This window comes from Hemiscyllium ocellatum, chromosome 15 (genome assembly GCF_020745735.1).
Source record: "Hemiscyllium ocellatum isolate sHemOce1 chromosome 15, sHemOce1.pat.X.cur, whole genome shotgun sequence".
NCBI classification, from domain to species: Eukaryota; Metazoa; Chordata; class Chondrichthyes; order Orectolobiformes; family Hemiscylliidae; genus Hemiscyllium; species Hemiscyllium ocellatum.
The window spans coordinates 66,445,119-66,466,325 of NC_083415.1; the positions used below are offsets into that span (position 1 = coordinate 66,445,119).

At 47.0% G+C, this 21,207-nt stretch overlaps 1 protein-coding gene across 1 annotated transcript in view; it reads left to right on the forward strand.

The window, feature by feature from the left end:
* The window catches only part of snta1 (syntrophin, alpha 1), a 45,059-nt gene extending 24,303 nt beyond the window's left edge, over positions 1 to 20,756 (forward strand). The window contains exons 2-7 of the mRNA XM_060836569.1: positions 8,919 to 9,129; positions 9,844 to 10,051; positions 12,568 to 12,698; positions 13,944 to 14,143; positions 15,966 to 16,156; positions 18,120 to 20,756. Coding sequence (XP_060692552.1) covers positions 8,919 to 9,129; positions 9,844 to 10,051; positions 12,568 to 12,698; positions 13,944 to 14,143; positions 15,966 to 16,156; positions 18,120 to 18,212 — 1,034 coding nt within the window. The 3' untranslated portion in view covers positions 18,213 to 20,756. The remainder of the gene's footprint in view (positions 1 to 8,918; positions 9,130 to 9,843; positions 10,052 to 12,567; positions 12,699 to 13,943; positions 14,144 to 15,965; positions 16,157 to 18,119) is intronic.
* Positions 20,757 to 21,207: the final 451 nt, after the last annotated feature.

Here is a 21,207-nt window from a genome sequence, read left to right on the forward strand (position 1 = left end):
GCTTTTCAGAATGGAGGGTTGTGACTAGTGGTGTCCCACAGGGATCAGTGCTGGGACCTCTGCTGTTTGTGATCCACATAAATGATTTGGAGGAAAATGTAGCTGCTATAATTAGTAAGTTTGTGGATGATACAAAGATTGGTGGAGTTGCAGATAGTGAAGGGGATTGTTAGAGGATACAGCAGGATATTGATCAGTTGGGGGCTTGGGCTGTAAAAAAAACAGATGGAGTTTAATCCAGACAAATGTGAGGTGATGCATTTTGGAAGGTCAAGTACAGGTGGAAATTATACAGTGAATGGCAGAACCCTTAGGGGTATTGACATGTAGAGGGATCTGGGTGTGCAGGTCCACAGATCACTGAAGGTGGCAGTGCTGGTAGATAAGTAAAAAAATCCTATGGCATGCTTACCTTCATTGGAAGGGGCATTGAGTGTAAGGATAGACAAGTTATGCTGCAGCTTTCTAGAACTTCAGTTAGGCCACACTTGGAATATTGCGTACAGTTCTGGTCACCACACTCCCAGAAGGATCTGGATGCTTTGGAGAGGTTTACCAGGATGCTGCCTGGTCTGGGGAATTTTAGCTATGGAGAAAGGTTGGGTAGACTTGGCTTGTTTTCACTGGAATGCAGAAGGTTGAGGGCAACCTGATAGAAGGTTATAAGATTATGAATGGCATGGATAGAGTGGAAAGTATGAGGCTTTTTCCCAGGGTGGAGGGGTCAATTACTAGGGGCCACAGGTTTAAAGTACCAAGGGGGCAAGTTTAAAAGTGATGTGTAAGTGAAGTTTTTCACACAAAGGGTAGTAAGTGCTGGAACACACTGCCAGAGGAGGGGGTGGAAGCAGACACAATAGCAGCATTCAAGAAATCCCTGGACAAATACATGAAAAGGAAGAGAATAGAGGGATAGGGATCCTGTAAGTGAAAACAGTTTTAGAATGGAAGGGAAAAATGTGTTAGCACAGGCTTGGAGGGCTGAAGGGCCTGTTCCTGTACTGCATTGTTCTTTGTTTTGTCAGTGATGAGGATAGATTGAAGAAGTTGGGACCATTCTCCTTGGGGAGAGGAAGGCTGAGAGGGAGATTTGATCGAGGTTTTCAAAGTTATGAATGGCTAGAGAGAGCAGATAAGTTCCAGCTCATGAAAAAAAGCCAGAATGAGAGGGGCATAGATTTAAAGTGATGTGGAAAAGAAGCAAAGGTGATGTGTGAAAATACATTCTCACTCAATGAGCAGTTAGGGTCTGGAATGTACTGGCTGGAAGTTGCTGGAGACACATTCAATTGAAGCATTCAAGAGGGCATTGGATAGAGATATTGTGTAAAGGTGTGGGGAAATGGCTAGAGATTGGCTTCAGGGAATGATGCTCATTTGAAGGCATGAAGCAGGCACGATGGGCCAAATAACCTTCTGTCCTGTAACATTTTTGAGATTCTGTGATATTCACAGCTTTCCAGTCCTCTGGCACCAACCTCCAACCTACAGGGGACTGGAGTTGATGCCTGTGTCTCCACAATGTCCACCCTTACAACCTCAGCACTTCAGATGTATCTGATCCAGTCCTGGTGGTAAGTGTAGTCAGACTTTGTACTTAATGTAGCTTTACCAATCTTTAAAAAGATGCTAGGCGGTATTTATTGCCCATTCCTAATTGCCCGGTGGGCAGTTGGGAGTCAACTACATTGCTGTGGGTCTGGAGTCACATATAGGCCAAACCAGGTAAGGGTGGCAGATTTCTTTCCCTAAAGGATATGAGTGACCTAAATGTGTCTTTAAAACAATCAGCCATGGCTATACAGCCTTTAGGATAGCTTTTATTTAATTCAATTTATTTATTTTTAATTCACATTTGACATCTACCATGATGGGATTTGAACCCACGTCTCAGAACTTTACTACAATCTCACTGCCTTCCCCTAGTCTACCGAGTGTCTCAACCATGTCCTTCTTCACCATGGCAACATCTTGGTGAGGATCTGGATCCTATTATTCTCATTTTTAATTTTCATCACCCCCCCCCATTTATGCTTCATCTTACTCTTTATCTCTTTGTTAGTCCAGGGATCTCTGAATTAATTTATCCCCTTATGGGGGATATACCTCGACTTTAACTGAATATACTCCTCTATAGAGGCAGCTTGTTGTTCAGAGAAATTGTTACCTGTCAATCCTGATTCCAATTTTCCTGTTTTGGATCCATTCTCTCAGAATTTGGCCCCTTCAATGAATGATTTTTGCTTCTCATAGTCTAAATTTTCTGATACAATTCATAGAATCCCTGCAGTGTGGAAGTAGGCCATTTGATGCATAAGGTCCACACTGACCCTTCAACAATAGCGTATTCTGACCCACCATCCTACCCTACTCCCGTAACCCTGCAATTCCTTTGGCCAATCCACCCTAAACTACACAGACTGAGGAAATGGGAGCACCCAGAGGAAACCCACACAGACACTAAGAGAATATGCAAACTTTACATAGACAGTCACCTGAGGCTGGAATTGGACCCAAGTCCCTTGTGAGGCAGCAGCACTAACCACTGAGCCACCATGCCACCCATTGATACCAGATCCATTTGACCTGCCTCCTGCCCAGAACCAGATCCATCAAAGCCTCCATCCCACTGGGTCAGGAACATACTGAAACTGAAAACTCAGTGGAGTGCACTTCAGCAACTCTTCCTCTTCTGTGTCCTTGATGCCGTTATTATATGAAGATTTTAGGAGTCCCCATTATCATTACTGTGTCCTGCTGATCAGTGCTTCCCAAACTGTTTTCCAACATAGTTCACTTTCAACTCTTGAAAATTAATGGGACTCAGATGTCACCTAAAATAAAACAGCAGTGAAGCAGCTGAACAACAGCCAGAATATAGTAATAATGCATCATTATATGAACAGCTGTGCTTTTTAAAAGAACTGTATTAAAAATGTTATTACCCCACCCTAATGATTTTGCTCCGTTAGTCAGTTTGCAAACCATATATCTCAAATATTAATCATCAGATTTCAGTGAAACTTGATAAGCAGAGTGGCACACAAGGAGAGCTGATTACTTTTTCTGAAGACCCAGAGGGTGGGGGGATTCTGGAATTCCCTGCCTGTGAGGGCGAGAGAGGCAGAAACCTTCATCCCACTGAAGGACTGTTTTGATGTGCAGTTGCGATGCCAAGGTATACCAGACTATGGGCCAAATGCTGGGAAATGGGGTTAGAGCAGTGAGCTGTTTGTTCTTGACCAGCACAGACTTGTTGGGCTGAAGGGCCTATTTCTGTGCTGTAGATCCCCATGACTTCACTTTTAAAAGATCTGTTAACTTTGGAAAGGTTCTGATGAAGAATCTTATCGACCTCGAGACGTTAACTCAGTTTCCCCCCACAGACGCTACCACACTTGCTGAGTTTTTCCAGAACACTCTCTGTGTTCAATAACTTAGTGAAGCAGGACAAAGGGCAAATGGAGATTTTTAAAGGAAGTCGCTGCTTTAGCATTTTGTGGGTTGTCTCAACTGTTGTGAAATTTGTCAGACCTTCCAAATGTGAGCAGAGTTTTCAGAGCAAGTTGTCGAATGTGGATCGGACTCAGGTTGCCCCTGTCCGATGCAAGCTCTTAATGGAAGAATTTTTTTTCCCAGCTTTGTCGTGACAGAGCATCAACAAGGCAAGGTTCAGTTTGAAGGCAGTGCTGTCTAATTGTAACAGTGTTCAGCTCATAGTGTGTCCGGGGCATGAACTGTACTGTGTGCACTGTTCAGTTGTAGATTGATGCACTCACTCGTCCATTACTTTATCTGAGCTGCCACCACTCGTAACCTTTGGTGTAGAAGCAGCGATACTACTGACGTGCGTATTTGCATCCAACATTCCAAACCTTCAGCAATGTCACATTGAGATTCTCTGCAAGCTGACACTGTGCATTGTTTTTAATGGGAAATAAGGCAAAGGAACTTTTAGTTTTGCAGCTGAGAGTTTCAATAACATAAGGTGATCTTTGTTGTCCCATAATCTGCACTTTTAATGTGATTTCTGCTGCACACAATACAGCTTAAAAATAAAATGTGATTGATTCACAAGGTAAGTAAATTTCCAAATGTGTTCCTCCCAGCCTAGGGCTGACCGTTCTCCCAGGGAAGTGGAATGTCTCTGAACAGTCTCATGCGGCACCCAGTGCTCTTGGAGGTTTCAGACTAGCCCCTTGTGTTCCTGTGTGATAGATGGTTCAGTGAACTTGCTCTCCCCAAATTCTCCAACCCTACTGTAATAATTCCCTTCTCCAGACCCCTTCCCCACAGGCGCATCCACTACTGTGATGAAAGCAAAATACTGCAGATGCTGGAAATCTGGAACACGGCAAGTGCTTGAGAAACTCAGCAGGTCTGGCAGTGTCTGTGGAGAGAGAAACAGAGTTAATATTTGGAGTCCAATATGAATCTTCGTCAGAACCCAGTTGAGTAATGGCCCATCTATTGTTTATTGGTTCTAAACTTTGAGCAGTTGAATGTCCTTGCGGTGTTACCACTGGGCGGTTAATTCAGAAACCCCCCCCAGGTAACATTCTGGGGACCTGGATTCAAATCCCACTGGGGCACTTGGAGGAATTTGAATTTTTAAAAAGTTGAGTCTTGTGATAACGATGAGGCCATTGTAAAGTTCTTCTGGTTCACTGCTGTCCAGAAGTATGAGCAATGATAAAGTCAGGATGGTATGGGACTCTGAGGAAAACTTTGCAGTTAGTGGTCACAAGAGTTTGGAAGGTGCTGTCAGAGGAATCTGAGTGAATTGTTAAAGTGTATCTTTGTGACAGCACGTACCCAGTGCTACGATGGTGTGTTGTGGGGAGGGCTCACATGTTCAAGGTGTAGTAACAATAGGAATCCGAGGAAAAATAAACCTGCAGTCCAAACAGAATCCCCAAATAAACAACGGACTGACAACACGTAATGTTACCATTCCACCTCTATAAAATAAATCCCTGAATTTGATATGATTTATTTAATGTAAAGCCCTTGTGTTTGAGGATAAATTTAAATGGCATGGTGCTTTCAAACAGCAGGCTTGACTTTAACTTTATTTAAAACTCCTTCCTGTCGAGCTTTGGATCCTGGTATGGTTCTCAATGTCCTGGTCTCTGTTCCCTCCCTCTCCCTGTCTGTCTCAGTTTATCTCTCTCTCTCTCTCTCTCTCACACACTTTCTGTCTGTCTTCATCTCCCTCTCTGTCTCTGTTTAACCCCCCCCCCCACCATCTGTCTTTCCCTGTCTCTCTCTCCTTCTCTCCCTCTCTTTCCCCTCTCTCCTTCCCTCTCTCCCTCCCCTTCTCTCTCCCTCTCCTTCTCTTCTGTGTCCTCCCCCGTGTCTTGGTCTCCCTCTCTCTATCTCTCCCTCCCTCTCCCCCATCCCCCCACCCCCACACCCCCAGCCTCTCCCTCCCTCTCTTTCTCTCTGTCTGCCTCTGTCTCTGTCCCCACCTCCCCTCCCCCTCCCCTTCCCCTTCCCCAACTTTAACTCTCCTTCTCTCTCTGTTTCCTCCTCCCCTGCCCTGTGCCTTGTCTCTTCCTCCCCCTCCGCCCCGTCTCTCTCTCTCTCTCTTTCTCTCTCTCTCTCTCTTTCTCTCTATTTCTCTCTCCTTCCCTGCCTCTTACTTCCTACCTCCTGTCTTTCTCTGGCTCCCCATTCTCTCATTTTGGGTCTCTTTCTCCCCCTCCCTGAAGGTTCTGGTCTGTATGGGAGGTAGTTGCCTGGGTGAATGTGTCCTGTATTCAGTCGCTGTCACTGACTGATTCGATTGTACCTTATGCAAAGCAGTGAGGGTTTTTATTCCAAATAGTTTTTCTCAAAGTCAAATTCCACATTTAATCCCAAGCAATGAGAACATGAACGACCTTGTCCTTGCTGGCTTTTGTGGTTTAGATGTTGCCCTCTGGGTTTCTCAGCTCTGTGAGTGCCGGGAGCTCTGTGAACATTCCATGGCTGGCCCCTTTCTGCTGTGTCACTCTGTCATTCATAGCAAGCTCTTTGACTGTAGAAAACATCACAGTTCTTGGCCGGTATTTATCCTTACACACCAAAGATGCACGAAGCCATTTGGCCCAACTTCGTGCTACCGTCCCCTCAGGAAAATATAACCATTCACGCTTATCCCCATAATGACTTTTCATCTGTCCAACACCCATCGCCCAGTCTCCTCTGGAGTGTTGAATTGGATTTCTCCAGCAGCCAGTGAACCTGTAGCCTCTGTAGTTACTGAGGGGAGATACTGATCTTGTCGTCTGTTCTAAATCTGTGACAGTTAATCCTCTGTTTGTGGCAGATCATTCTCGACCTGTAGCCCTGTCCTGGTCCGTCATTGCTAACCTCTTCCATCATATTGCCCTGTAATTTTAGCAGAGGTCACGGAGATGGAGATCAGGATTTTATTTTTGGATCCCAGCGACATTTTGTTTTGGGAAGAGTGGGGAGGGGAGTTAGTTTCATTATCCCCGCAGTCCCAGCCACAATCCCTGGAATCTCTCTTAAAAATAACAGGGAGTCTCAGTTGGGAGCAACAGGATCAGTGCAGCAGATGGGGAGCTTGGAGGAAGAGATTAAAGCCTCCATCCAATTTAAGCCACAAAAGTTCGTGTCTGACCTAGTTCCAAGCTGTTCTGTTGCTGCCCTGGGCTCCAGTGAAAGATGAAAGTCTGTGGGTTTTTTTTGAGATTTTTAAGAAAATTAATTCATCGGATGTGGGTGTCGCTGGCTGAGCCCAGTATTTATTGCCCATCCCTAGTTGCCCCTTGAGAAGGTGGGGTTGAGCTCCCTTCTCGAACTGCTGCAGTCCACAGGATGTAGATACACCCACAATGTGCTTAGGGAGGAAATTCCAGTATTTTGACCCAGTGACAGTGAGGGAGCGGCAATATATTTCTAAGTCAGGATGATAAGTGGTTTGGAAGGGAATTTGCAGATTGGTGGTTTTCCCATGTATCTGCTGCCCTTTTCTCTCGAGATGGAAGTGGTCATGGGTTTGGAAGGTGCTTTCTGCAGTGAACCTTGTAGATTACACATACCGCTGCTACTGAGCACCGGTGTTGGAGGCAGTGGTTATTTGATGTTTTTCCAATCAAGTAGGCTGCTTTGTCCTCTCCAACAAGGCTCCTTGAGTGTTGTTGGAACTGCACCCATCCAGGCAAGTGGGGAGTATTCCATCACACTCCTGACTGTGCCTTGTAGATGGTGGACAGGCTTTGGGGAGTCAGGTGGTGAGTTACTCGCTGCAGTACTCCCAGCTTCTGACCTGCTCTTGTAGCTGCTTTGTTTATGTGGCAAGTCCAGTTCGGTTTCTGGTCAATGCTCACCCCCAGGATGTTGATTGTCAGGGGTTCAATGATAGTAATGCCATTGACTATCAAAAGGCAGTGATTAGGTTGTCTCTTATTGGTGATGGTCATTCTCTGGCATTTGTGTGGCCACGTCTCAGCCCAAGGAGAGAGTGAGGACTGCAGATGCTGGAGATCAGAGTCGAGACTGTGGTGCTGGAAAAGCGCAGCAGGTCAGGCAGCATCCGAGGAGCAGGAGAATCGACATTTCAAGCATAAGTACTTCATCAGGAAGGGCTTCATCATTCCTGATGAAGGGCTTACATTTGAAATGTTGATTCTCCTGCTCCTCGGATGCTGCCTGATTTGCTGTGTTTTTCCAGCACCACACTCTTCAACACTTATCAGCCCAAGCCTGGATATTTAGAGTCATAGAGCTGTTCAGCATGGAAAGTGATCCTTTGGTCCAACCTGTCCATGCTGCCTGTATTTCACACACCTCTTAGCTCTTGCTTCTAATCGCAGCTAGTTGGAGTTCTGAACTGGGAGCCAAGTTAACCTGGATTGAGCTGGGCTGGCTCCCAGGGTGGGGAAGTTGAATGGCAAAGCACCAACCCATTCTTTGGAGGGAACCAGCCCCAAGTTACTCTGGGAAGTGCAAACTGAGTAACCCCAACATTGATCTCTTGACTTCAGTTAGCAGACTTGGAGTCGCTCTCCTGAATCCTGGGCAGTTCCTCCTCAGAGTCTTTATCCTGAGCTGTGGGACCCAGCACCAATTTTACTTCTTCCAAATAAATACACAAGATGTGTGTGAAGGAAACAAGAGTTACAAGTCTGTAAGGACTCTTCTTCAGTGTCATACCCAGACCGGAAGCTAACCCTGTGTCTCTCTGTACAGATAGTTTGCTGAGTTTCTCCAGCATTCTGTTCTTATTTCACATTTCCAGTATCTGCAGTATTTTGCTTCTGTTTATGCTTTTTGATTTAGATTAGATTCCCTACAGTGTGGAAACAGGCCCCTTCGGCCCAATGTGTCCACACTGACCCTCCAAAAACTAACCCACCCAGACCCATTCCCCTACCCTATATTTACCCATGACTAATGCACCTAACACTATGGGCAATTTAGCATGGCCAGTTCACCTGAACTGCACACCATTGGACTGTGGGAAGAAACCTGAGAACCCGGAGGAACCCCACACAGACACGGGGAGAATGCGCAAACTCCACACAGTCACCCAAGGCAGCAATTGAACCCCGATCCCTGGCGCTGAGAGGCAACAGTGCTAACAGCTGAGCCACTGTGTTACCCATAACAAATACATACCCTGCGAGTGTGAACTCATGACTTGTAAATCTCAACAACAGACTCGGTCAGTGTGGGGATTGAACCCGCAACTTTGTGTTATTAGCACCGCACTCTAACCACCTCTGCTAACCGACCTACTTATTCCATGATAGTGCCTTAATGTCCTGAAAACACAAGCATCACTGCCAATTATTTATGATAAAACACTGCTTGACCTGTTGGATATTTTTTAAACAGTCTATTGCTTTCTTTGAGAAACGTTTTGCAGATGCGATGAGTTTAAGCTTCTGTTTTTTGACCTCCAGTGAAGTACCTGAAGGAAGTGTCTTCGTATTTCAAGAACACCTCGGTGGGTTCTGCCCAGAGCTGGGATTCCTCATCCCCCCCTGGGAGTGGGGGTAACTCTCCAGCTGGTCTGTATTCCCCCCCACATGGGGACCTGGAGCAGGAGAAGACCATCCCCTTGAAAATGTGTTATCTCCGGAGGAAAGTCCGAGCTCCCGACCAGGAGAAGAGGTGAGAAGGGGAGATGTGACCAGCACCTCAATTCGTTCACAGTCAGGGCCACCATCTTAGCCCAGGGCCCAGCACATGGAGCATGTACTCTCTGAGACACTGCGTTTCAGTCCCACCCTAAAGTGTTCAGCACAAATTCAAATGCAGGCTAGCACTTAGGTCAGGACCAAGGGGAGAGGGGGGAGTGTGTCAGTATTTACAGGGGGGTCCCCGGAGAGGGGTGAGCGTGTCAGTATTTAGAGGGGTGTCCCCGGGGAGTGTGTCAGTATTTACAGGTGGGTCCCCAGGGAGGGGGGAGCACGTCAGTATTTACAGGGGGATCCCCGGGGGGAAGGGTGTGTGTCAGTATTTACAGAGGGGTCCCCGAGGTTGGGGGGAATATTTCGGTATTTACAGGGTGTCTCTGGGGAGAGGAGGGTGCTGTGTCAGTATTTAGAGGGGGGAGCGTGTCAGTATTTACAGGGGGGTCCCCGGGTAGGGGGGAGTGTGTCAGCATTTACAATATTTACACAGGGAGGGCGGGTAGTAGTGAACTCTGGCCCTTCCTCGCCCCTGGTGCTGCCTGATCTGCGGAGGCCCTGCCGCTCTCTGGGTGGTTGTGTGTGTGTGTGTGTGTGTGTGTGTGTGTGTGTGTGTGTGTGTGTATGAATATGAATGATTGTATCAGTTTCAGTGTGTCCCTGTGTCTCTCTCTCTCTCTCTGAACTGCATTAGGTACATTGACCTCTCGTCTGCTGATGGAAAGTCCTCTGTGTCTCTGCGGCTGAAGGATAGTGCCACTGCCCAGTCATGGTTCAGTGCCCTTCACGGTAATGCTAGTGCCCTCCTGCCTGTGGTCAAAGCTGAGATGAGAACCCTGGCTGGGAACTCGGGTGTAGCTGGCAGTAAAGAAATTAAACACGTGGGCTGGCTGACCGAGCAGGTAAATCCCCTTTGTCTCCCACCATGGTGATCAGAGGTTGGAATAAAAACCAATGCACTCACAATCACCATCAATTTCCTGACAAATCAGGAGTAGGCCATTCGGCCCCTTGAGCCTGCTACACCTTTCATGTCTGATCTGATTAGTCTGCCTCCCTGCCTAATCCCATGACCTTTCACCTCCCCTCTCCCCTTTCCTTGTAAAGAATCTCCCCACCTCCCTCTCAAAAAAAAATCAAGCATTTGGCAGCCAGCACCTTTTGACACTCACCATCTCCTTATCTCTGCTTTCAATGGACAACAGTCAGCCCGCTTCTAGATTCTTCCACAAGAGGAACTATCCTTTCCACATCCACTCAGTCAAAGCCCCTCAGGATCCTAGATGTTTCAGTCAAGTCATGTCTTTCTCTCCTAAACTTCAGCAGTATCAGCCCAGACTGTCCACCATTCCTGATGTGATCCCATAGTTTCCCATAAGTTCCTTAGATAACACCGTGAATGGCATTGAAGACTTTACAGGATATTTCACAAACTAAATGTAACCCCAAGGTCCAAGTGATATCAGGACAGGTGGCCAAAGCTGATTCTCTGACCATCGCTTGGTTTCCTGGTCAAATACCTCCGTCCATGTGCCGGGGACAGCTAACACATTCCGTGCAAAAGTGAGGACTGCAGATGCTGGAAATCAAAGTCTAGATTAGAGTCGAGCTGGAAAAGCACAGCAGGTCAGGCAGCATCTGAGGAGCTTCATCAGGAGCCCTTTTGCCTGAAACGTCGATTTTCCTGCTCCTCGGATGCTGCCTGACCTGCTGTGCTTTTCCAGTACCACTCGAATCTAGACTTTGATTTCCAGCATCTGCAGTCCTCAGTTTTGCCTAGTTGATTTTAACCTTACTGCGAATCCTCTTGCAAGGATGCCGACCTTGAAGAGGTCCTATTCCTCTCTCCACATCCTGTGCAGCAGACGGATGACGTTTTACTCAGTTACATAGAAATATAAGCTGTGTAAATCCATATACTGTATGAAAATACAACCTGCACAAATTTACACACTGGATAAAGCTCAGGAGTTGCTGAAACCTGTGCTGTGTTAAAGATCCTAAAGGATCATTCATGTTCATGTTCATGTTGAGATGGTGACACAGCAATATTGTCACTGTTTGGAAATGCTGGGATCAAATTCCATCCTAGTAATATGTGGAATTAAATTCACTTGTTAAATGTGAAATATAAAGCATTGATGCTGATAACTGTCATCGATTGTAGTAATATTTTAACATTGTTTAGATAAGAAATCTGCCACGCTTTCCTGGTCTGGCCTACGCGTGATGCTATCCAACACTCAGTTCGAGGGCAGTTAGAGACGGACAACACATTTCTGGTCTTACCAGAGGCACCTGCATCCCATTGGATAAAAAAGACCACAGCTTTACCCTGTGGTCACACGTCACGTGAAGGAAGTTTATCAACTGGTTAATTTTCAGATTCTTGTTATTGATCTATTGCTGGTGAGAGCAGTAATTGTTGCTCATCCCCACTTGTCTTTAAGAGCCACATTGTTGGCCTGGAGTTATGTGTAGGTCAGACTGGGAAAGATCCTAAGACCAGGTGGGTTTTTACACCCGAACACTGATCATTTCAAGGTCAGCGAAATGTTAGCTTTCAATTGCACGTTTATCAACTCCATCAATTTAAACCTCATCATCTGCCCACACCCATATTCCCAGAAAATTCACTTCAGAATTACAATCCAATACACATTATGCCTTTGCCCCCTCTCTCCCTCTCTGTCCCACATCTCTTCCTTTTGAACATTCTCTGTATGTCTTTCTCCCTCTCCCTCACTCCTTCTCAGTTTTCATTCTCTGCCTCTCTCAGTGTCTCTCTCTGATTCTGTCTCTGATTCTCTGTCTCGCTCTCTCACTGCCTCTCTTACTCTATCCCTCTCACTTTCTCTCACTCCATCTGTTTTCTCTCTCTCTCTCTGTCTATCTCTCTTGCCCTATCTGTCTTGCTGTCTCTCTTTCTGTCTCTCTCTCTCTTTCTCTCTGTCCTGCTCTCTGTCTCGCTCTCTCCGTCTTTTGCTCTCTGTCTGTCTGTCTCTCTGTCCTGCAGTGTCTCTCTCTCTCTCTCTCTCTCTCTCGATCATGCTCTGCCACTCTCTCGGTTTCTCCCTCACCCCCCCTAGTTACACTGTGATGGTTGGTTGGGCTCCTACTGCATGTTGACCCAGATCCCCTGTCTCTCCTGCCCCTGGTCTGTCTCCCTCCTCTGGTCTCTCCTTTCCCCTGGTCTGTCTCCCTCTTCTGGTCTCTCCTTCCCCCTGGTCTGTCCCCCTCCTCCACTCTCTCCTGCTCCCTGTCTCCCCTATACCAGCACCCACCTTCTCTCCTGCCTCCAATCTCACCCGCTTCTCCCTGCCCCTCCTGGTCTGTCTTCTGAACCCCCCCCGTTCTCTCCTGTGCCTGTGGTCGGTCCCACATGGCTCTGAGCTGTCTTGTGTCTGGTTTTCTGCAGGTATCTGGTGATGTGGAGAAACCTATCCTGGCCATTCTCACTGAGAAGGACTTGCTGTTGTACAACAGTTTACCGCAGACCAGAGAGATTCTGAACAACCCCAGCTCCAGGCACCCCCTCATAGCCACCAGGTCAGCCATAACACTGCCTCCTTCTGGCTCCCATTTCTAACTGCAGACTGAGCGTAGTTCCAGACACGAGGTTGGTTTGGAAAAAGTGGGAAATAGTTGAGGAGCCATGTGATTAGTGCAATGGAGTGGGTTGTTAGACCCTTCAACGATGGTTAGGAAAGCAACCACATTGCTGTGGGTCAGGAGTCACATGTAGGCCAGACCAGGTAAGGATGGCATTTCCTTCCCTCAAGGACATTAGTGACCCAGGTGGGAGTTTACTGTCAACCAGCAATTTCATGGTCAGTTTTACAGAGGTCAGATATCACTGCCATGCTTGGGAATTGAGGTCAAATTCTCAACAGCCGCAAGGGGATTTGATCTCAATCCTCCCACTTACTATTGACCAGTAACACTGGACCAGTAACCTTCCCAAACTGATCGAGACAGGGAGGTGATGGATCTCCAATGACAGCAGGTTCCATATTATTCCCAACTGGAGCTTCTCACTATATCTAATATTCCTCTGGAAGGACCTTAGTGAAGCAGCAGAGGCTTTTTGGAGCATTATGTAGATATTGGACTGAGGGAAAGCTGTAGGGTTAGTTTTGGTTTGCAAGCAGCAGCAGAGACACCTAAGACACATTCTGCAGAGTAACAGGTAAGTAAAATGGAGAGAGCCGTTGGTCTAAGGATTGAGAGTAAGAGGACTCTCTCACTTGAAAAGCAATGGCAACTTGAAGGAGAAGCTTTTCTCTGCCGTCTAGCATGGGCATGACGGGTGAAAGGGACTTAGCGAGAGGTGGGAAATAGGTGACAAGGTTTTGACTGAGCTCGAGGTTGGGGAGAGATGGATGTTGGGAGAGCAATGGATAGTCAAGTGTAAAGGTGATAAAGTTGCAGATAACAGCTTCAGCAAAGATCGGCTGAGGCAGGGGAAGAGTCAGCTGATCTTTTGATGGTGCCATGAATATATGGTGCAAGGCAATGCCAATTCCCTGGAAACTGGAGTTCCCATGTTCTGTTCCAGGGAATCTCCTCCCTCTGAATTCTGTACTCCTCATTGAAATGTGGCAATATCTACCACCTCGATATTCTCGAAACATCATGCAGACCCCGTTTTCACCCCCCTCGTGTGTGTTTTGCTTTCAGTTGATGCTGGAAGGTCAGTGCATGCCGTGTGGGATCAGTTTGAGATTGAACACGAGGTCAGTTGATCACCGGTTTGTCAGAGAGGGTTAAGGTGGTTGCTGTTCTCTCTTTCAGGTTGGTTCACTCAGGTCCTGCCAAGGGCTCCTTTTTGGCAGACTCCTCCGAGCTGTCCTTTGTCCTGAGAGCTGGCACCCCACATGGCGTGGAGACCCACCTGTTCTGTGCAGAACTCCAGTCGGATCTGTCCGTGTGGACACGCCTGCTGGTCGATGGCTGTCACAGCGCTGCAGAGCTCATCCAGGAGGTAGTCACAGGTGAGGCGGTCTTCCCTCATAGAGACTGTGTGGGGAGGTGGAGAGCAACAACCTATCTGACCGCAAGTCATAAGGTCAGAACCAGGCCATTCAGCCCATTGAGTTTACTCTGCCATTCAATGAGGTCATTGCTGATCTGATCAAGTTCAACTCCAGAGTTTCCTGCCTTTTCCCCATAACCCTCAATCCCCCTTCCTGATTAAACATCTCTCTCTCTCAGCCTTGAAAATACTGAATGACCCACTTACTGTGGCTACAGGCTAAAGTCCTGCATTCCAGGTAAAGTTCAGCCAAGTCTCACTGAACACCAGCATTTATACATTTCGTCTCTTTTAGAGAATATTCTGTTTTCCCTTTTCTTGTGATCAAAGTGAATTGGTTTGCACTTCTCCACATTACACTCCATCTGTCAGGCAGAAACATAGCCAGCAGGAGCAGGAGGAGGCCATTCAGCCCTTTGGGGCTGCTACACCGTTCAGTCTGATCATGGCTGACCATCCAACTCTATGCACAAAGACCTTACTGAATGGAGGGGCAGGATTGCGCAGCCAAGGGCCCTGTTCTCTCCTAGGTCTTGGCTTATTCTTGTGTTGATTTGAGTTCAGAATACAGAGAGAGAAGCAAACCTGCCCCAAATTGCCTCCAATTTCTCTTTGCCCTCCAAGCCAAACTCTTAAGGAATAGCACCTCATAGAGTCATAGCCTTTGGCCGCACTGTAAGATACAGCAGCAGAATTAGGCCATTCAGCCCATCGAATCTGCTCTGCCAATGGATCATGGCTGATTTGTTTCTTAACCCCATTCTCCAGAATTCTTCCCTTAACCTTTGAACTCCTTACCAATCAAGAGCCTTTCTATCTCTGTCTGCACCAGTGACCAAACTCCTTTCCACTCTACTCCCTGCTTCAGCACTCAGCCTGTGGACTTGTTGCTATGGGGTTTAAGTGTTCACCTAAATAATTGTTCAGTCTTCCAGGGTTTTGTACCTTTACCACCCTTTCAGGCAGATTCCAGATTACCCATCTCCCTCTGACTGGAAATCCCCTCAAACCCTCTTGCTCCTTACCTTAAACCGTGCCCCTGAGTTACTGAACGCCTCCACAAAAGAGAGGCATTGCTCCCTATCTACTCTCTCCATGCCCCTCAGAACATTGTACATCATATCCAGATCCCCCTTCAATCTCCCCTGCTGTAATAACTACAGGAGTAGGCCATTCAGCCCATTGAACCATTCAATAACATGGCTGGTCTTTTTGTGGCCTCAGCTCCACTTACCCGTGTACTCACCAGCAGGTAATGAAAACAGCCCCAGCCTATCGAAACTCTCTTTATTTCTGAATCAGCACAGCCTAGGAGCATCCTGGTGAATCTCTCCGTCCACCCTCTCCAGTGCTATTATATCCCTCCGATAGTGACATGGCCAGAGCTTTATTCCTGTAGTCACCATGGTTCTGTACAGATCCAACATAACCTCCCTGCTCTTGTATTCAGTACATTAACTGACAACGCCAAGTAGCCTTTAAACCTCCTTAACCACTTTATCTATCTGACCTGTTGTCTTCAAGGATCCATGGACTCCCACAGCAAGGTCCCTCAGATCCTGTATACTTCCTCAGGTTCCACCATTCAACACATACTCCCCTTGCCATCTTAGACCCCCTCCCCTAAAAATAAATCACCTCATACTTTTCATTTGTCATTTTTCCGTCCATCTGTATCACCCTATAGCCTTTTTAAGGCTTCCCTCCTCTTGCTTCCTGTTGTGCTGTGATTGACAGAGTCCAGGGTTTAATGCTCTCGGTATTTCTCCTCCCTTCTTCAGCGTGTACCTGGAATGGCCAGAACTGTAAACTCACTGTGCACTTGGACAAAGGCTTCACCATCTACCAGGATGCTGCTGAGGTGGGCAGATCCAAGGTTCTCCTCAGCCAACCCTTTGAGAAACTTCGCATGTCGTCTGATGATGGAGTCAAAGTGCTGTTCCTGGACTTCGGGGGCCCTGAGGGGGAGATTGTGAGTATTTCCACCAGGCTTTATCCTGCTCAGAAGCTGCTAATTGAAATGGTGGGGATGGTTTGTGTTAATGTTTCTATTACTGCACTCTAATTCCAGAAAACGTAAGTTCACATTCAAATAGTCATTTGGCAGGACAGAATTTGAGTATAGCAGAAAAGGATCGGTTTCCAGGGGAAAAAGCCAATGTTCATTCTGCTTGAGAAGAGAATGCAGATGGTTGGCAAGTGGTCTCTTGATTGGTAATGGCATTGCTATGGAGAATGCAGCAGTCATTAAGGATTGACAGCTAACTGCCAAACTTTGTTGAGATTTCAAACAAGGCAGGTTCACTCTGATTGGAGCCAACACCTTTCAACAGTGTGAAATCGATTTCCACTAAAAGGATGCCCCTCAGTTCCACTGCTCTTCAAGATACATTTAAAATAACAAAATATCTGTAGACCTTACACAACCAATCAGCATACTGCTCTAATCCAGTATGAATGTTGTTTTCCCCTTGAATTGGTTTTCTTGTGAAATGTCCTGATGATGCGCTGGCACAGTAGCTCAGTGGTTAGCACTCCTGCCTCAGCAGCAGGGACCCGGGTTTGATTCCACTCTCGTGTTACTGTCTGTGTGAAGTTTGTACATTCTCCCTATGTCTGCGTGGTCGGAGGGTCAGTGCTGAGGGAGTGCCGCACTGTCGGACAGTCAGCACTAAGACAGCGGGCACTGTCGGGTCAGCACTGAGGGAGTGGGCAGTGTGGGAGGGTCAGTGCTGAGGGTCTGTTGCACTGTTGAAGGATCAGTGCTGAGGGAGTGCCGCACTGTCGGAGGTCAGTACTGAGGGAGTGCCGCACTGTTGGAGGGTCAGTGCTGAGGGAGTGCTGCACTGTCGGACAGTCAGCACTAAGACAGCGGGCACTGTCGGGTCAGCACTGAGGGAGTGGGCAGTGTGGGAGGGTCAGTGCTGAGGGTCTATTGCATTGTTGAAGGGTAAGTGCTGAGGGAGTGCCACACTGTTGGAGGTCAGTGCTGAGGGAGTGTCGGAGGGTCAGTGTTGAGGGAGTGCCGCACTGTCGGAGGGTCAGTGCTGAGGGAGTGTCGCACTGTCGGAAGGTCAGTGCTGATGGAATGCTGCATTGTCATTAGTCAGCGCTGAGGGAGTGCTGCACTGTTCGAAGGTCAGCACTGAGGGAGTGGACACTGTCAGAGGGTCAGTGCTGAGGGAGTGCCACACTGTCAGATGATCAGTGCTGAGAGAGCAGACTCTGTGGCAGGTTCGGTGCTGAGGGAGTGCTGCACTGTTGGAGGGTCAGTGCTGAGGGAATGCCGCACTGTTGGACAGTCAACATTAAGGGATCAGGCACTGTCGGAGGGTCAGCATTGCTGGAGTAGGCACTGTGGGAGGGTCAGCGCTGAGGGAGTGCCACACTGTCGGACAGTTAGCGCTGAAGGAGCATTGCACTGTTGGAGAGTCAGTGCTGAGGGAGCGGACACAGTCAGGGTCAGTGCTGAGGGAATGCTGCATTGTCAGAGGGTCAGTGCTGAAGAAGTGACACACTTGTCATATTGTTGTATCTGGATTCTTACTGTCTGCAAATTGGCTCCTGTCATTGTTACATAACAATGATGAGTGTGCTTGTTGGGCATTTAATTGGCTGTCCTGAGGCAATGTGAGGACACTATACAAATGCCCGATTTTGGACCCATGCACCGACCATGTTTGAGGTTTTGGTGGGGAGGGGGCTATATCGCAGAATCTGCCCACGGGATTAAATGGGAGAGTACCTGACGGATGAAGTTAAATGCTGGTTGGGCCATTTGAGGTTCCAATCACAGTCTTTGTCTTACCGGAGATCTCCATGAAATTGCAAACATCTGGCATTAGGAGACTGTCTTGATTCTCGGTTGGATCGCTGAGTGATCCTGTTCTCTCCAATGTGTTCAGATCAGTCATTGTCCCCTTTCTGTTTTACAGCAACTCAACCTACAGTCGTGCCCAAAAACCATCGTCTTTATCATTCACTCATTCCTATCAGCAAAGGTGACTCGCCTTGGTCTCCTGGCCTGAGGATGAACTCTGACGATGGATTGTGAGGACGAGTCGGGTGGATGGAATGGAGATTCACTTGGATCAACTGACCAACAATGCACGCAATGAACGCAAATTAATACTTCATTGGAAGTTGTGTTTTTAATCTGTGACAGAAGTTACATTTCCCTTTTGCATATGCTGATTTACTAAGTTCCTGTTACTAAACTTCATCCCTTCAGCAGTTCCCAGTCATGTTGTGTTGGTAATTAGATTGAGGGCATCTAAGCAGGACACTGACTGAAGTAATCCAGAGTTTGCATCCACTGCAACTAATCTGAGAATTTTTAAAAACCTAGTAATGGAACACTGGGGACTCAATAACTAAGTGACATTGCAGCTGTTAGTGTGTTGTAGTGCCAGTTGGTTCACTGGTCTCCTTCAGGGAAGGACATCTGATGTTCTGACCTGGTTTGGCCTGGTCCCATGTTACTCCAGACCCGCAGCAATGGCGCTGTCTCCTAACCAGCCTCTGAAAAGACCCGAATGAGCCCCTCAATCAGATCAAAGCTGCAATAACGAATAACCAAAGTCTGTCATGCTTTGTCAAAACAAATCTTCAGATTTTTCATGCTTCCCATAACAAAAAAAAATCTGTCAAGATCACATTGTGCAAATAAAATGTTTCTCTGTGAATTTCTCAGGCAGGAGATTTAGATTAGAGCAAACAGAAATCCTTCAGAGTGCCACTGTTTGTACCCTTTATCTATCCCCCATCAATAATTGTTACTTAGTTGGGGTTAGCTCTGGGGAATGACTAAATATTCCAGGATTACACTAAAGGAGCTTTTTGTGTCTAATCTTTCTCAACCTGGTTTCTTGAGGAGGCTAATCATGATATGAGCTTGATAGCGGTCATGGGTATTCGGTACTGGACGGGTATTAATCCCCTTCCACACCTACCCCCTCCCACTTTCTGAATTCCTATTACCTGGGCACCCGAACTCCCCTAGAGCCTTCAGTATGTCTCTCGGATCAACGTATGTCAGGTAGGCTGAGCTATAATGTTCCCTAACTCAATGTTTCTGCTGTATGTGTTGTTAGCTGAGTGTCACGGCCCCAGTCCAGTTGTTATGCCTCCTCCCCAGTCTAGGCCCCAGTGTATTTGCTGCACATAGCTTGGTAAGCTGGAGACCTTGGTGTGGGTCCATTGCTTTGGCTGCTTTCTGTAACATCAGCTCATTGTTTGGCTGTGATCATTGTGAAGTTATGATTCAGCCAGAGGCCAGGCTGCCCTTGCTGTTCTCCAGGCCTTTGATCGTTTTTTCCAGTTTCTCTGATAGATTGTATACAATGCCTTTGTTATGGTGCCAAGCTTACAGACTCGTCAATGTTGAAAGAACATTTCCTTTTATAAACACTAATTCTTCCCTCTGTCAAATGAGCACTTGCAGTATTAGACTTGATGCCCTGGTGATATTCTTTTTATGTTATGAACTTTTAAAAACTATTTCTGCCCACATCAGGCTGTAGAGATCAGAACGAGGTGTTACCATAACCATGGCAAATACTCCACCCCCACTCTCCAAGAGTTGGAGATCAGTCTCACTCGATGGAGATCCCAGTGGTCTGATCAATTCTCATATCATTGTGATATTCTTCATTTAATTGGCCAATTAACTCCAAATGTTTGTTAAGGACATTGTTTTAATCAGTGACAGAGTATGATATTTCCTCTCTTTTTTAGAGCCCCCCCCCCCTCACTTTTTCTCTTCCTTTGCATCATCTCTCTCTCTCTCTGCTTAATCCCTCTTCATCTCTCTACCTGTTCCTTCTCCCTTCTCCTCTTCTTTCTCTTCCCCCTCCTTCCTTTCTCTCCCTCTTGCTGTCTCTCTCTCGCATATGGTTTATGCCCACCCCCTCCCCTCCCCCAGACCACTATCCTGCAGTAAAGGTCCCTCGATTGATACGTCGCCCGATCAGCTCGGAGCACCTAAGCATCTTGATATTCAGGGATCAGAGGGAGACAGGTTGAAGGAGATGAACCAGAGAGGGAGACGCGAATTGGCTTTAGTACAGCAAATAGTTGCGATTTGGAAACTGCAGCGTGAAGGAACATTGGGCAGAGATCCAGGAGGGAATGGGATAAATACTTCGAAAGAAATAAATAAAAAGGCAGAAGATTGCAGAAAGAGCAGGAGAATGGGACATTTTGGATGATTATTTCAAAGAGCTGTCCTGAGGACGATGGGTGGAATGGCCTGCTTCTGTTCTGTAGAATTTGAAATGAGAAACTCCTGACAGCTCTTCAGTCAGTCATCCTGGGACCAGCTCTAACACCAGCTAAGCTCTGTCACTTCCTAATTCACAGCCAAACAATGACATGACATCATTTCAAACAGTTACAATCAAACAGGAACTTATCTTTTGACCTTTGCTTCTAAGAGTTTATATCTCACAGCAATGTTTGCAAAGAAGCTTTGTATATTACATCATAATTAATTTAAGAATGAGCTTTGCTGGTTTCATTGTATATACCTTGGATGTGGAATTAAAATCAAAACATTTATTATCTGTGGGAAACTTGGCCCCTCCGTAGATTTTACTGCAACTCTTTCTCATCTCATTGGCTGCAAGTGAGAAGAGGGAATGGGATGCTGTGGCAACGGTTCCTGGGGTTTTCAGAACAGAATCACTGTCAGCTTCCCTCAGTTAATCATTTATACCAGAGGGGAACCGCAAAAGATGGACTGCCCACAGCTAACACACTTGGAAATACGCACACAGCAACAAAGATCGCTAGGTAAGGAATGTGCATTCAATCCCAACATCTCCAACGTATCTCTGCCAAATTTAACTCCACTGTCAGAGGGTCAGTGCTGAGTGAGTGCTGCACTGTCGGAGGGTCAGTGCTGAGGGAGTGGGCACTGTTGGAGGGTCAGTGCTGAGGGAGTGGGGCACTGTTGGAGGGTCAGTACTGAGGGAGAGCCTGCACTGTCACAGGGTCAGTGCTGAGGGAGTGCCGCACTGTTGG